General features: G+C 42.9%; 1 protein-coding gene across 3 annotated transcripts in view; it reads left to right on the forward strand.

The window, feature by feature from the left end:
* UHRF2 (ubiquitin like with PHD and ring finger domains 2) overlaps window positions 1-17740 on the forward strand; it is a 179199-nt gene that overhangs the window by 91265 nt on the left and 70194 nt on the right. For all 3 annotated transcript variants that reach the window (XM_075128768.1, XM_048851776.2, XM_048851774.2), the window contains exon 5: window positions 8787-8896. In XM_075128768.1, coding sequence (XP_074984869.1) covers window positions 8787-8896 — 110 coding nt within the window. The remainder of the gene's footprint in view (window positions 1-8786; window positions 8897-17740) is intronic.

Genomic DNA, 17740 nt, shown 5'->3' on the forward strand with positions numbered 1-17740 from the left:
CAAGTTACGGAAATATCACTGCTGACACAGGGTGATACCACCGGCTCTTCATTCACCAGGGATCAGGAAAGACCTTGCTGACTTCTAGAGCAGAAAAATGGTAACTAACCATGAGTGGTTGCTGTGGAAATCCATATCAGATACAGTATTCTAACAATGGGGGACGCCATCCATAAATTTGTTTGCCATGGTAGAGAATGCCAAATGCAAGGCTGTCTGCTCCAGGGGAGGCATGAGCCTACAATCTCTGCCAGATGCTTTACTTCTTTGGTGATCTCGAGTCCTCCTATGCCTTTCCACCAGTCCCCCTCACCTGCAGAATAATATCCAAGATTAGACAGGACAAAGCTACTGTTACCATGTGGCTGGATACCTATCATAGGTCTATCACCCACACACCTTCCCTTTTGCTTAGACAACAGTGACTCGGAACCAGGGTCAGATACTGCATCCAGATCTGCAGTCACTGCACCCGATGGCCTGGATGCTATCTGGATGAGCATCGCTGACAGGGAGTGCTCCCAACAGGTGCAAGAGACCACTGAATGCATCCGATGAAATGAGCTGTAGCTTACGAAAGCTTATGCTCAAATAAATTTGTTAGTCTCTAAGGTGCCGCAAGTCCTCCTTTTCTTTTTGTGGATATAGACTAACACGGCTGCTACTCTGAAACCTGTCCTTATACCGGGCAGGAAGGCTTCTGGTAGAAATGCCAATTCTTCAGAATGGAAAATGTTTTTCGTATGGGCAGCCCAAAATAATGTGAATCCAGTTAAAGCCCAGATTTAAACATTCTGGCCTGTGTTTTGCTCCTGAAAGAGGGTACTGCAGGACTGGCATTTAGCTCTCTCTAAGTTCAACTGGCAGCAGGTGATCACATTCAGGTTTCTTACATGCTACAGAATCAAGTTTGATGAAGGACCTTTTTCATGCCTGTTTCCCACTTAGAGATCTGACTCTCACCTGGCACTTTTATTTGATTCTTCTGTGGTTAATATTGAGTCTGCCTGCGAACAATTGCAGTGTTGTTTATACCACCTTACTATAATGCCAGCATGGAATCATAGAATATCAGGGTTGGAAAGGACCTCAGGAGGTCATCTAGTCTAACCCCCTGCTCAAAGCAGGACCAATCCCCAATTTTTGCCCCAGATCCCTAAATGGCCCCTTCAAGGATTGAACTCACAACCCTGGGTTTAGCAGGCCAATGCTCAAACCACTGAGCTATCCCTCCCCCCAGAGAATCAGCAAGCCTATATGCCACTGTACATGTAATTTCACAGGGACAAAGTGGCGATGAGACTGCAATCCAAGTTCATCCCCAAGGGAGTCTTGGAATTCCATCTACATCAGTCTTCATGTTACCAGTTGTCTTCCTGAAACCACAGTCTTCCCCAAGAGAAATACTTCACACTTTAGCCATCTCCAGAGGTATAATTTATATCCTTGACAAGGATCTCTTCCTCTCTCTTTTTGGCCATGTCGAAAGTATCAAAAATCCAAGCAACTTCTTCCTCGAGGGAGGATGGGCTCCACCTAAACCAAAATGGAATCAGATTGCTGGCATGTAAAATTAAAAAGGGTGTAGAGGAGTTTTTAAACTAAGGGCTGGGGCAAAGCTGACAGGTGAAAGATCACATGCGTCAGACAGAGACATTCCCTTAGGGGGATGATCTATTAACAGGATTCTCTGTATCCTGGTAAAGAGGAAATGATAGAAATTGATAAAATACAGGAAGAAACTGAAGAGACACAGTCAAATAAGAGTCCCATTCAATTACCTCACATGAAGGTAGACATTAAAAAATTAAATTTTATGGGTGCATGTATATGAATGCTAGAAGTCTAAATATTAAGATGGGTGAACTTGGGTGCCTGGTATTAAATGAGGATATTGATATAATAGGCATCAAAGAAACTAGTGCTGTTCAACATATTCATTAATTATCTGGAAAAAGGGATAAACAGTGAGGTGGCAAAGTCTGGAGATTATACAAGATTACTCAGGATAGTTAAATCCAAAGAAGACTGTGAAGAGTTACAAAGGGATCTCACAGAACTGGGTGACTGGGCGACAGAATGGCAGATGAAATGCAGTGTTGATGAATGCAAAGTAATGCATGTTGACAAACATATAATCCCAACTATACAAACAAAATTGAGGGCTGTTACCACTCAAGAGAGAGATCTTGGAGTCATCCTGGATAATTCTCAGAAAACATCAGCTCAGTGTGCAGTCAAAAAAGCTAACAGAATATGACATTTTCTGCTTAGCTGTCAGCCAGCGAAGGCCCGAAGTGCACAGCTGCTGGGGCTGCAGTGGGGACTCTTGGAGCTCCCAGCTGTAGCAGCAGGTGGTGGACATCGCACCCCTTCATTCCCCCAGTGGGGCTGGGGCTCTCATCCCTCCTTTCCCACTTGCACTTAAGTCATCTCCCTTTCAGGCCTCCCCTCTACCCCTAGTTATTTTTACTAAAAGTCACAGACATGTCTTGGGTTTCCATGAATTTTTGTTTATTGCCCTCAGCCTGCCCATGACTTTTACTAAAAATAACTGACAAAATCTATGGTATGCCCACATTGTGAATACTGCATATAGTTCTAGTGCCGCCATCTCAAAAAGATATATTAAAAATATAAAAGGTACAGAGAAGGGCAACAAAAATGATTAATGGTATTGAATATCTTCCGTATAAGGAGAGAGTGAAAATAGTGGGACTATTCAGTTTAGAAAAGAGATAACTAAGGATAGAGGTGTGTAAAATCATGAACGGTGTGGAGAAAGCAAATAAGGAATTTATTTACCCCTTTACATAACACGAGAACCAGGAGTCACCCATGAAATTAATAGGCAGCAGATTTAAAACAAATAGGGAAGTATTTCTTCACACAACACACTGTCAACCTCTGGAACTTGTTGCCCCGGGATGTTGTGGAGATCAAAACTATTTGGATTCAAAAAGAATTAGGTAAATTCATGGAGAATAGGTCCATCAGTGGCTATTAGCCAAGATGGACATGGATGTAACCCCATGGTCTTGGTGGCCCTAGGCCTCTGACTGCTGGATGCTGGGACGGATCGTTTGATGATTGCCCTGTTCTATTAATTCCCTTTGAAGGATCTGACAATGGCTGCTGTCAGAAGATCAGATACTGGGCTAGATGGACCATTGGTCTGACCCAGTATGGCCATTCTTACGTTCTAATAGAAGGTTAATGTTTACTGGACTATTTGGACCTCTTCTCCTTTCTCCCATCACCTAGGAACCCTGCTGTCCTATTAATAACAGTTTTCATACAGATACATTCACTGTTGTAGACCTTATTTGTGGTTTAGATATGCTCATTCCACCACAATAGAGGCAGGTTTCCTTCCCTCCCCCCCAAACCTAACCTCAGTCTGAGAAATCTGGGCTTCGTTTTCGTTTGTGCAAATACTGGAGGTAGGTTAAACGCTTCCATGAAACCTCTGGGGCTTGGGTCAAAGCACTTTCACCTTCGGGCCAGAGGTTCTGCCTCTGGTAGTGCAATTAGAGCACTAACTCAGCGCTATCAACTCATCCATTGTAGTCCTAGCTTTACCTTCTACCTGAAGGATCATCTCTTTCCCTGTGCTATATTACCACAACTATAGTCGGCAGGGGCACCTGAGCTGGATCCCACTCATTATAAAAGAGGTTCTCTGTCAGGGCTGTGAAACTTTCTCTCCTCTTGGTCTGAAATTTAGTGACCTTAATTGGGATGCTGCAAAAGTGTGTGTGTGTGTGAGAGAGAGAGAGAGAAAAGAGTTGCGGGGTGTGTGTGTGAGAGAGAGAGTACCTGCTGAAATGATGCTGCTAGGATTTTATTGTATCACTAATGACTTACTAGGGCACCTAGATCCTTGGGAAAGCTTCTCTTATTTTAAATCTAAATACATAAAAATGTTTAAAAAAATTGGGGGGCAGCAATGAGAGAATCAGCTTCCCGGTCGTTATTTCTTTTCCAAATGAAGCTACCCACTGAGCTGCTTCTCTGATTGTTGTACTGCATTATGATGATGAGTAAATGGACTAAATTGCATGTTTAAAAGGTGTTCCATGTGCATGGAGACCTTCTAAGGAGCCACAAAATTGGAGCTCTGCTACAATTACAGGTGAGACGACATATATGCGCATTTAACTTATGCAGATCCAACTATACGCGCTCGGCAAAAAAAAACAAAACAAAACAAGATACCTGTAAATAGTGCGGGTGATTCCACCCACCATTCCACTCAATGAGTGTATGCCCTGGAGTGAGCGTGAGATGGACAACATGAATCTGCTGTTCCCTCAGTCGGACTCAGTTCCCACATGCCTCTCATAGTGTGATCATCTCGCCGCACTGACTGTGATTCTAGTGTTTAAAGATACGTATTTTTCGTACAACATGGTCCCTAAGCGCAAGCCAACTACTTCATCTGGTGCTCAGCTGAAGAAACACCGATCTGTTCTAATGCTGGAGGAAAAACTGGCTGTGTTGGACTTATTGGGAGATGGTATGTCGGTCTCCAACATGGTGTGTAAATATGGCCACAACGAATCTAGCATCCATGCCATCAAGATTCGAGAGAGAGAAATTCGTCAAGCCGTGGCATTAAGTGCTCCAATAACTGCTAAGGTGATGAACCAGGTGCGTGATAAGACTTTAGTGAAGACTGAAAAGGCATTAAACTTATGGCTGGAAGACATGAACCGTAAACATGTGCCTATCAATGGCAACACGTTGCGAGAAAAGGCTCTTAGTCTCTAAGTGCTGTTCAAACCTCCCGCCAAAGAGGGACAGGCTTCTGATGAGAAGGAATTCAAAGCCAGCCAAGGTCGGCTTAACAGTTTTAGGAACTGCTTCAACCTTAAAAACGTGTAGACTACTGGGGAAGCTGCATCTGCCAATGAAGAGGCAGCAAAAGCCTACCCCGAACAATTAAAGAAAATCATAGAAGAAAAGGGCTATCTTCTGGAACAAGGTTTTTAATGCTGATGAGACTGGAAAAAAATGCCCAACTGCACTTACATTTTGAAATCAGAAAGACAAGCCCGTGGCTTCAAAGCAGCTAAAGACCGTGTGACTGTGTTGTTTTGTGGCAATGCGGTGGGGCATTTAATAAAGCCGGGCTTGCTCTACAAGGCTGCAAATCCCCATGCCCTAAAAGGCAAGAACAAAAATCTCCTGCCTGCATTCTGGCAATCAAATAAAAAGGCTTGGGTGACAGCAGCATTATTTCTGGATTGGTTCCACAAGTGTTTCATTCCGGAGGTCAGGCGGTACCTCGAAGAGGAAAGGACTTGACTTTAAAGTATTGCTGATCATAGACAATGCTCCTGGCCACCCTGCGGCACTCCAGTTTGTGCATAACGACGTTGAAGTAGTCTTTCTTCCCCCCCCCCCCCCCCAATACCACCTCTATCCTGCAACCTCTTGACCAAGGCATGATTCGCTGTTTCAAGGCCACGTACACAAGGCTTACGTTCTCACAGATACGTAGCGTTATGGATGCCGATCCCAGTCTTAATGTGATGGAGTGTTGGAAGTCCTTCAACATTGCCAATTGCATCACTTACATTAAACAGACAATGGATGCAGTCAAGCCTGAAACAGTCAATGCATGTTGGCGAAACCTATGGAAAGAATGTGTGATTTTAGGGGTTTCCCGACCATTTTTAAGGGTTTCCCGACCATTGACAAAGAAGTGAGAGGCATTGTTCAGGTGGCCAGGCAAGTGGGTGGTGATGGCTTTGTCGACATCCTTGAGGAAGAAATTGAAGAATTAATACTGTCTCCCCTATGGAACGAAGCCTCAAAAAATCACACGTAGTATTATGGACGACTTGAGACCTTATCAAGAAATGCTTGAGCAGCTCAAGAGACAACAGTGACAGTTGCCGATCACCATGTTTTTCAAGGAAAAACAACCAGCAGCAGATGAGCTTACACAATCAACTTCTTGAGCTGAACCAGAGCCAACCACTTCGTCTACGACTTGCTCTTCGTCACCCAAGCTCTCCGTCACCTCTGTCTCCTGGATCGACATCAAGCCCTGATGGCCCCCTGTATTTACCCCCTGTAATTAAAAATAGGGTACTGTAAAATTATATTTTGCATATGTACTCTTTATTAGATACTGTACATTACTGTATACATATTACTGTACAGGGTTGTATACACAAAACCATGTACAGTATACTGTATTTTATGGGCAATTTAAGGGATTTTAAAGGGTAATTTTGACTATACGCGATTTTCGCCTTACGCGCTGACTTTAGAACCTAATCCCCGTGTAAGATGCGACTTCCACTGTACCTTTGCTGTGGCACTTTCAGCCTGGTTCATTAGAACCCTACAAAACCCCCTTTTAATCCTAGACTGGAAGCCTCTCCTTGTTTCCTCATAGCAATTACTTTCAGGCAGGAGAGTTTTTGAACTAGGAGTTTTTTCAATTAAAAAACCCATTTTCAATTCTTCCTTGAAAAGATGGTACTTAATCCATTTCCTGATCTTGTAGAAAACCAAAAATGAACAGAATTCAAATTAAATCCATCTGTTTCATTCCTCTTTTTTTCCCCCTACACTTAAGCATCAGTAAGAAAAGCAATGTCACACTTTTGGCATGAAATGGGTTTTAAAATCTGTCTATGCCAGTGATGAAAGTCCGCTACTATTGTTTGTTTTTCATAGGAGGTCGCAAACCGTGTTTCAGTGCCTCAGTCTTCAGTCTCTATTTGGGTCAGATTGAATGTATACCAGACATGCAAAATAGCCACTGAGATGCCTCCTGGAAGCATTAAAGTTACTCTGCAAAAGGTTCTTCAGAGTTTTGGACAGAGAACCATAAAACTTTATACTTTGACACGTGCAGTGCGGCTTCTTGAAATTTGCAATTCCTTTCCTAAACACTATCATAATGATTTTTTTCTCCTTCATTGAGCTTTTGGTATTTTGGGCTTCATTCAAGCTAAACCATGCGATCAAATACAATTGAAATTCATAAAACTATATGAGTACATACATTGTCCATTGCTATGAATCCCTCTAGAAAAATGTCATGTTGTATTTGTTTCTTTTGCTCCACAGGAAGTAGAAACAGTAAGAGAGAATTCCTATAGGTAATGTCTAGCCAGTGTATGAGAGAGAAAATTTAGTTTCCTTTCATGGAAAGGACCTTCCCATGTCTAGATAGACTCTCCTTACACACATCACAATGTTCTTGATTAAAAGGTGTTGTTCTTTTAATTCTGATAATCCTGTCTACTGTGTTGTTAAAATTTTCTACCAGGTTGTTTATGTAGTTTCATTTTGGATGCCCTCTTCTGGGGTCAGAATATGGTGCTGCAGCAGTCCAACAGAGGGAGTTTAAATTATGATGGGGATAGGGAGCACAGATTTCCTCCACAGTGATGGAATGAGCAGGTCTAATATAAAGTCATGTCCAGATCAGTGGATGCCCTCAATAATGAGAAATAAAAATTACAATTAGGAAACTAATTTCCCTTCTTGGGTATAACAGCTTGATCCTATAGCCACTTAATAGCTGTAGCCCGCTGAAGTCAATGGGACTTGCTAAGTAGTAAGTACTTGCAGGATTTGGCTCTAAATTGGTAATACTGTGAACAATTCCTAATTTAGTTTTATATTGTAAAATTGAAAGTGGCAAGAGATCCACAAATAGCAGCTGAAAAGACAACTTGGCACAGTGAAGGACTAAAGTTTTCTGTCAGTCACCCGTCGCAGTTAAAATCAGTTGGGAAAGCGGGAGGAAAATTAAGTGGAGTAGGGGGTATGAGATTAAAATCTTTATCTTTACTCATTAATGGCCTCCATCACCCATTTAATATGAATGTTTTGTTCTTTGAAGTACTAGCTGTGTACCATTGGAAGTTTGTGCACTGTGACACCTGTCAAAAAAAGTCCCTCTGTGGTCAAGGGTGTAAGAATACGTACTATAATATGTACTAGAATATTGTATCTGTTCTTGCTGGATTTGGGGCCTTAGTTTTCTGAAACGTTTAGAAATCCAAGAAAGTCAGCGTTAAAGTGAAACTTAAAAGAAACCTGAACATTTAGACACTGAAAATGTTTGAAAGGATTTTTGTACAATGAGAATTTAAACTATTTACCATATTATTTTTTCTTTCTGTTTAAGTTCAGTAGTGCATATTATAACACAGTTATAAGTCACTATTCATTGTCATTGCTAACAGTATAATTCTATTATATCATTGCCAATAAGAATTCTTTTAGGTTTACTATAATGTATAGTGCCTCTTGAGTGTTTTGCATTTTGTCTGGTCTGCCATTGCTAGCTTTTGATTTTGTCTGGTCTGCTGTTGCTAACTTTGGATAACAAAACAGTATTTTAATGTTTGAGAAACAACTTAAAAAAAATACTTTCAATGAATGAACTATCAGTTGGTGCCTTTGATATTTGCACTAGCTGATCTGCAATATGATGATACTTCTTAGCTTGTTATTTAATTTACCTTGTGCTGATGTAAATTATTTATTGTTTTGGCTTTGTTAAAAGTTATATCGTTATGTTGAATTTTTATTGTCAGTTTAGACCAAATTATTCAGTGCTGCATGTAATGGTTGTGACGGCTTAAAATGAGCAATAAGTAAATACAGCTACAGTCCAAAATTCTATGGATTTTAAAAATTAAAACTGGCACTGATTATTAGCTATAGCTCTTCCTCAAGGTTTATCAATTACAGCAACAGGAATCAAAGAAACAAAGTTAAATATACTTTTCTTTTTCCCCCCCCTCCAGAGGCCCAGAAGACATAATAAATGATTGCAAAATCCTTTTTATAGAAGAAATGTACAAGATTGAAAAGCCCGGAGCTTATCCACTGACATTTGGTGATGGAGATTTCAAAAGTATGCTTATTTCATTATATGTTTGAGAATGGTATTCAAACATGTGAATATGTAATTTTAAAAATCATAGTTGATAAGAATGATACAACAATGCAGATTCAATAATTTTAATGAAAGTGTGTTTTATATGTTGTCAATAATATAGTAATTATTAGACAGCCCTTTGACTCTGTTGCCACTTTTTTGATGATTCATGCATTATATGGAACTACTTAGAAATGGATATTTGATGTAATATATCTGCATATTAAATCATCAGTTCAAAATGTTACAAGCAGAGAAATAGGGAACAACCACTGATAGCCCTTAGATGATTCCTAGTGGACCGGTATCCAAATCACAAAAACTACCATCACAATTGACATCTTTGTTTATATTCTGAGCAGAGGCCAAGGATTGAATGGGCCTATTGTGTGAGCTACAGTTCAGCCCTGACATTCTCTAAGGGTGAAAGAACATTAGCAGGTAGTCTGAGGAAGCTTACATGGGCACTGCTTGTGTTGTACTTATTCTGTGAATAAACAGAGGACTTCAGTCTCCAGGGCCATCACTTGGCTACCTGTAATCTTCCTGGCACTAAATTCCCCTTACCAGAAAAGACACTGGCTTCTTATCTCAAAGCTTGAAACAAAGTTTCACCCAAAATCAAAATTTCTACCCAAATGAAAAAGGTATTGATAAAATGGTGTTTCTAATGGAAATGCGAATGAGAGGCAGAGGACATCATCATTAGTGGATGCTGCTGAATTATGTTTGTCAGAGTTGTGACAAAAAGCAGCCACATTTTGGGGTCCTTTGCACAGCTGTTCTTTAATGCAAGAGACAATGTGCCCACTGTTTCTTTGTCCCTTTCACAGGGCACTACAGTGTTAGATATCACTGTTTTTAAAAAAGCAAATTTCCTTTCCTACTCTTAACTTTTATAAATGAAAGGATTTAAAATAATTTGTTTTACTTCTTATGCTACGGGTGTTCTCATTTTTCTCAAGATTGGCAAATGAAAATACAGTCACTTTCACTTTTGTTCATAGTTAATTTCTAGTCAGTTTCATTTTAAGATTATTTTTATGCAACAGAAAATATTTAAAAAAATATTTTCATTGTGAACTGACAATTTGAGGAACAATTTTATGGTGCCCCCAAAACTGCACATGTAAAATTAAGTTATATTTGCTTTGCATTTGTTCACCTAATTATTTGTTTTACGAGTATAGTTGCAGGTTTTGTAGAACAGTTTTGAGGCCATGGGAAATGTGACACACATTTAACTCAGTGACATTATACCTACTGCTGTGCAGTGAAATAAATTAACATTAGTGTATCTGCTGAATTAATTCTTAATTTATCACAGTCTTTAGCATATATAATCATCAGATGATCTTATAATCCTTTTGCGCAATACAAATTGCTAATCGGGATGCCAACTTTATATTCTTCTCCCACAGCCACTTCCGTACTTTTTTTCATGCTGCCCCCCATGCGTTCGTTCCTCTCAACACCATCTCAGAACAAAGTTCGTCAAGCTCTTCTATAAAGCTATAGTGCTAAACATATGAAAATGATTAATAACTTAAAAATGTTAACCACCAAGATCCAATGCTAGCTTCCCATGTGGCCCATATAACACTCTTGTCATCCTAAATTCAAACAGTCCCTCTTGTTCCTCTGTTCTTTATATTGTAAGCTTTTCTGGACAGGGAATCTCTCTCTTTGTTCTGTGAATCACCATGCACATCTATTGAGCTATATAAATAAGTAATAATAAAGTATACTTCCTCCATATGTAACCCTCTAGCTTCCACCTGCACTTGAACATTTCCAGTTAAACATGTATAGCTAAATGCTGTTTGATGCTTGCACCCATATGTATGCTCAGAAGAGCCATGACCTTAGGTAACCTAATAGGCAGCAGATTCAGGCCCCAAAATCCAGAAAGGGGCTATCCCACATGTGTTCCATGAAATGAATTAAATTTGATGTTCTGGAGACAGTGTCAAGGAATGTATTCCTTATGTGTTACTATATATACATCCAGACCAGCCACAGTCCCTATCCTTTCCAAAAGTGATAATGTAGAGAGCAGAAATATTCTCAAGCTGCACAGTTAATTCTACTTTTGATGGAAAACCAAAGAATGCCAGAATTTTTCCATTTAATAGATTCTTATTAAATTTTCCCTGACACATTTATTAAGTATCAAAATAAAAATTCTGTGCTGAAAAAAGTCTTGTGCATGAAAGTCCTATAATAGAAATCTGAAACTTACCTACCAAAAAAGACGAATAAAACTGTTAATAATAGGAGGATTCACACTGTCTCAAACATTTCCACAAAATCCTAAAAAACAGATATTGTCGGATGGCCCTTCTAGGGCCAGGATGGCTGATCAGGGAGAGTCCACCCCTTTGAGACTAGATAAAATTATGGACTGGCTAAAAGTTTTGGTCATGATGTCCATTCTCTTGGAATTTGTATCACAAGATATAACTGAGATCAAACATATTACTAGTACACATCAAGCTAATTTGCAAAGCTTGGCATCAAGACTATGGGGAAGCTGCTAATATACTCTCCTTGCTAGAAGACACGGGGAGTACCATGAATATAATCTTAAAGCAACAGGAAATGGCTATTAAAACACTGTAGGAGAAGGTTAATGATCTGGAAGGAAGATCGAGGAGAAACAATCTGAGAATGGTGGGTCTTCCAGAGGAGATGGAAAAAGGGAGGCCTCTGGAATTTTTATCCACCATGCTGCTAGGGCTTTTGTGTCTTCCCCCGGATCAGAATGTAGATATTGAGAGAGCCCACACCTCTCTTGCACCAAAACCCCCTCCAAATGCGAAGGCCCAGGCCTTAACTGTAAGATGTTTAAAATGTAGTATTAAGGAACTCATTCTTTAAAAAGCCCATGAACTCAAAAATCTAACGTGGAAAGGAAAAGCTGATGATTTTTCCATATTACACCAAAAATGTGGTGTGAAAGACTACTAAATTCAATAGATCAAGAACTTTAGACAAAAGGTTGGGTTAGACTACTTTCCTTCCTTCCCTAATAGTTTGAAAGTTAAAAAGGAGGGTAAGATGCTTAGCTTTTTAATAGCAGAGAAAGTTGAAAAGTGTCCGATCTCACTACTGCAGAAGACCCCCACAGAAGGTAGAGATGGGATACAGTAAATTTGCTTTAAGGTATTCAGTCACTGTGGTGTTGGAATTTAGCTCTTAAGTTTGGCAACACTGTAAGAAGTTAGCACATCTGCTTTACTTGCATTTACCCTACACCACTGCCCCCTTCATAATTCTCATGTACCGGAATCACATCCATATTTGGGATCCTGACACCAAGCAAATCACTTAACTGGACCTGGAGACTTTTTGCACTCTTGAAATGGCAAAGTTCAACAGAGAAGTGTGACTTTGTTTTCTGTCGGAGGCACTATCAGTCCTGATACCTTCTCTAGCACCTTCAGCTTAGCCCTCTTTTTCATCTTCTTCCCCATCCCCTCCATCAATTATTTTACTTTGTTTCATCCCCATTTAGTTTCCCAGATTTTGAGTTTATAGTAAACCTGGAAATACTCAATCCATTTGCCCTAAATATACACTTATAAGACATACCACATCTAAACAATGTAATGAAGATTTCAGTTTAATGATGTATCCTTTCAGTCCCCCAGCTGTGTGGAGTTCGCCCCAGCACTACAGTGCAAGGACACCAAAATGAGAATTGCCCTCTTAGTGGAGAAGCACATGGCGATCGCTGTGTGGAAGCTGGTGACTCCAGACTGCTACCCATTGGTCGCAAATCAGTTTGGAGCCAGGAAATACGCTGTTGAGGCAGAGTCAATGCAAGTGTGAGAGAACATCTTGCTGTGAAGGACAGTAACTCTTGGCAATGTGTGTGAAATAGTGGATGGCTTTGCAGCAATGGGATTCCCTAATTGTGGAGGGGCAATAGATGGCATGCATATTCCCATTTTGGCCCCAGACCATCTTGTGGTGGAGTACATCAGTAGAAAGGGATACTTCCCTATGGTGTGCAGGCGCTTGAGTATCACCATAGGCATTTCACTGACATCAACGCGGGGTGGTTCAGGAAGGTACATGACACACGCATCTTAAGGAATACTGGCTTGTACAGAAAGCTGCAAGCAGGGACTTTATTTCCAGATCAGAAGATTCCAGTAGGGGATGTTGAAATGCCCATAGTGATTCTGGGAGACCCAGCGTACTCCTTTCTCCCATGACACAGGAAGCCTTACCCGGCAAACCTGGACAGCAGCAAGGAGTGCTTCAACAACAGGCTGAGCAGGTGCAGAATGACTGTGGAATGTGCCTTTCGCAGATTAAAAGCATGCTGGCACTGCCTTTATGGCAGATTAGGCCTGACTGAGGAAAACATTCCCATGGTCATAGCAGCCTGCTGCACACTCCATAATACTTATGAGTCTAAGGCTATGTCTACACTACGAAATTAGGTCGAATTTATAGAATTCAGTTTTGTAGAAAGCGTTTTTATACAGTCGATTGTGCGTGTCCCTACACAAATGGTCTTACTACATTTATCCAGCATTTAGTCGGTGGCGTGTGTCCACAGTACTGAGGGAACCGTCGACTTCCGGAGTGTTGCACTGTGGGTATCCCACAGTTCCCGCCGTCTCTGCCGCCCATTTGAATTCTGGGTAGAAATCCCAATGCCTGATGGGGCAAAAACATTGTTGCGGGAGGTTCTGGGTACAAATCATCAGGCCCCCCTTCCCTCCCTCCCTCCCTCTGTGAAAGCAATGGCAGACAACCGTTTCGTGCCTTTTTTCCTGGGTTACCCGAGCAGACGCCATACCACTGCAAGCGTGGAGCCCGCTCAGCTCACCGTCACCATATGTCTCCTGGGTGTTGGCAGACGCGGTACTGCATTGCTACACAGCAGCCGCTCATTGCCTTTTGGCAGCAGACAGTGCAGTATGACTGGTAGCCATCGTCGACGTACTCCAGGGTGCTCTTTTAACTGACCTCAGAGAGGTCAGGAGCACTTGGGCAAACATGGGAGTGACTCAGCCAGGTCATTACCCTTTTAAGTTTCATCTCATGGCAATTCAGTCCTGCCGGCAGTCCTACTGCATCGTCTTTTAATGAGCAGCCAGGAGACGACAATGGCCAGCAGTCATACTGCACGGTCTGCTGCCAGCAAGATATATAAAAATAGATGAAGTGGATCAAAACAAGAAATAGACCAGATTTGTGTTGTTTTTATTTTCTCCTCCCTCCCTCCATGAAATCAACAGCCTGCTAAACCTAGGGTTTTGAGTTCTATCCTTGAGGGGGCCATTCTGTTTTTCCTTTGATGCAAAGCCACCCCCTTTGTTGATTTTAATTCCCTGAAAGCCATGTTGTCAGTCGCACCTCCCTGCATCAGAGCAATGGCAGACAATTGTTTCGCGCCTTTTTTCAGCGCAGACGCCATAGCACTGGGAACATGGAGCCCGCTCAGATCACTGCGGCAAGTATGAGCACTGTAAACGCTGCCCGCATTATCCAGCAGGATATGCAGGACTAAAACCTGCAAGAAAAGCGAAACCAGCTGAGGAAGTAGCTACTGCAGCGTGGTGATGAGAGTGATGAGGACATGGACATAGACTTCTCACAAAGTACGGACCCCTGCAATGTGCACATCCTGGTGTCAATTGGGCAGGTTCATGGCATGGAACACCGATTCTGGGCCTGGGAAACAAGCACAGAGTGGTGGGACTGCGTAGTGTTGCAGGTCTGGGATGATTCCCAGTGGCTGCGAAACTTTCTCAAGCGTAAGGGCACTTTCATGGAACTTTGTGACTTGCTTTCCCCTGCCCTGAAGCACAAGAATACCAAGATGAGAGCAGCCCTCACAGTTGAGAAGCAAGGGGCGATAGCCCTGTGGAAGCTTGCACCACCAGAAAGCTACCGGTCAGTCGGGAATCAGTTTGGAGTGGGCAAATCTACTGTGGGGGGTTGCTGTGATGCAAGTAGCCAACGCAATCATTGAGCTGCTGCTATCAAAGGTAGTGACTCTGGGAAATGTGTAGGTCATAGTGGATGGCTTTGCTGCAAAGGGATTCCCTAACTGTGGTGGGGCCATAGACGGAACCCATATCCCTATCTTGGCACCGGAGCACCAAGGCAGCGAGTACATAAACCGCAAGGGGTACTTTTCAATGGTGCTGCAAGCACTGGTGGATCACAAGGGACGTTTCACCAACATCAACGTGGGGTGGCCGGGAAAGGTACATGACGCTCGCATCTTCAGGAACTCTGGTCTGTTTCAAAAGCTGCAGGAAGGGACTTTATTCCCAGACCAGAAAATAACCGTTGGGGATGTTGAAATGCCTATAGTTATCCTTGGGGACCCAGCCTACCCCTTAATGCCGTGGTTCATGAAGCCATACACAGGCACCCTGGACAGTAGTCAGGAGCTGTTCAACTATAGGCTGAGCAAGTGCAGAACGGTGGTAGAATGTGCATTTGGGCATTTAAAAGCGTGCTGGCACAGTTTACTGACTCGGTTAGACCTCAGCGAAACCAATATTCCCATTGTTATTACTGCTTGCTGTGTGCTCTACAATATCTGTGAGAGTAAGGGGGAAGACGTTTATGGCAGTGTGGGAGGTTGAGGCAAATCGCCTGGCTGCTGATTATGCGCAGCCAGACACCAGGGCGGTTAGAAGAGTACAGGAGGGTGCAGTGCACATCAGAGAAGATTTGAAAACCAGTTTCATGACTGGCCAGGCTACGGTGTGAAAGTTCTGATTGTTTCTCCTTGGTGGAAACCAACCCCCCCCACCCCTACACCCCTCCCAGTTTCACTCTACTTTCCAGTAAGCTAAGCACCCTCCCCTCCCCCCTTCAATCACCGCTTGCAGAGGCAATAGAGTAATTGTTGCTTCACATTCATGCATTCTTTATTTATTCATCACACAAATAGAGGGATAACTGCCAAGGTAGCCCGGCAGGGGTGGTGGAGGAGGGAAGCACGGGGTGGGGTGGTGAAGGAGGGAAGGACAAGGCCACACAGCACTTTAAAACTTATTGAATGCCAGCCTTCTGTTGCTTGGGTAATCCTCTGGGGTGGAGTGGCCGGAGCCGCCCCCCACCACGTTCTTGGGTGTCTGGGTGAGGAGCCTATGGAACTTGGGGAGGAGGGCAGTTGGTTACACAGGGGCTGTAGCGGCAGTCTTTTCTCCTGCTGCCTTTCCTGTAGCTCAACCATATGCTGGAGCATATGAGTTAGATCCCACAGGAGCCTGAGCACTGACTCCTGCCTTCTTTCAGCAAGCTGACGCCCCCTACCATCTTCAGCTCGCCACCTCTCCTCGCGGCCATATTGTGTTTTCCTGCACTCTGAGATAGTCTGCCTTTATTTATTTTGCTGTGCTCTGTCAGTGTGGGAGGACAGCATGAGGTCAGAGAACATTTCATCACAAGTGCGTTTTTTTCGCCTTCTAGTCTTTGCTAGACTCTGGGAAGGAGAAACATATCCAGCTGGTGGAGGGGAAAAAAAAGGGAGAGTGGTAGTTAAAAAGACACATTTTATAGAACAATGGGTATACTCTTTCACGGTAAACCTTGCTGTTAACATTACATAGAACAATGGGTATACTCTTTCACAGTAAACCTTGCTATTAACATTACATAGCACATGTGCTTTCATTACAAGCTCGCATTTTGCTTTTTATTGAGGGTATGCCAGTTTGCTGTGAGAGATCACTCACGCAGGGCCGGGCAGCGGAATTTGGCTTGCAGGCAGCCATGGTAAGCCACAGTCTTTTGGCTTCTTTAAGCTTCATAACATGTGGGAATGGCGTCAAACAGCAGTGCCATCTTTTCCCATACGAAGTAGCTGTTGGGTTGCCCATTAAAAATGGGTTGGCAATTTAAAAGGAGGGGCTGTGGTTTCCGGGTTCACGTACAGCAGAAACCCAACTAACGCCCCCCCGCAGGCACACACATACACCCAATTCTCTGAGATGATGGCTTCACCCCTCCCTTCACCGTGTGGCTAACAGTGGGGAAGATTTCTGTGTAGTCTCAGGCAAACAGCCCAGCAGGAATGGGCACCTGTGAATGTCCGCTTACTAAAACAACCCTATTTCAACCAGGTGAGCATGAATGATATCACTCTCCTGAGGGTAATACAGAGAGATAAAGAACGGATGTTGTTTGAATGCCAGCAAACACCAGGACCGTACGCTGCAATGCTTTGTTCCGCAATGATTCCCGATTACGTGCTACTGGCCTGGCATAGTAAAGTGTCCTACCATAAAGGACGGAATAAGGTTGCCCTCCCCAGAAACCTTTTGCAAGGGCTTTGGGAGTACATCCAGGAGAGCTTTATGGAGATGTCCCTGGAGGATTTCCGCTCCATCCCCAGACACGTTAACATACTTTTCCAGTCGCTGTACTGGCCACGAATGCCAGGGCAAATTAATGATTAAACACACTTGCTTTTAAACGATGTATAATATTTACAAAGCTACACTCACCAGAGGTCCCTTCTCCGCCTTCAGGGTCTGGGAGCCCGCCTTGGGTGGGTTCAGGGGGAACTGGCTTCAGGTCCAGGGTGAGAAACAGATCCTGGCTGTTGGGGAAACCAGTTTCTCAGCTTCCTTGCTGTGAGCTACCTACAACCTCTTTCTCATCATCGTCTTCCTCGCCCCAAAACCCACTTCCGTGTTGCCTGCCACTCCTTGGATGGAGTCAAAGCACAGGGTTGGAGTAGTGGTGGCTGCACCCCCTAGAATGGCATGCAGCTCATCATAAAAGCGGCATGTCTGGGGCTCTGAACCGGAGCGGCCGTTTGCCTCTCTGGTTTTT

The sequence above is a fragment of the Caretta caretta genome, chromosome 5, assembly GCF_965140235.1.
Source record: "Caretta caretta isolate rCarCar2 chromosome 5, rCarCar1.hap1, whole genome shotgun sequence".
Classification (NCBI taxonomy): domain Eukaryota; kingdom Metazoa; phylum Chordata; order Testudines; family Cheloniidae; genus Caretta; species Caretta caretta.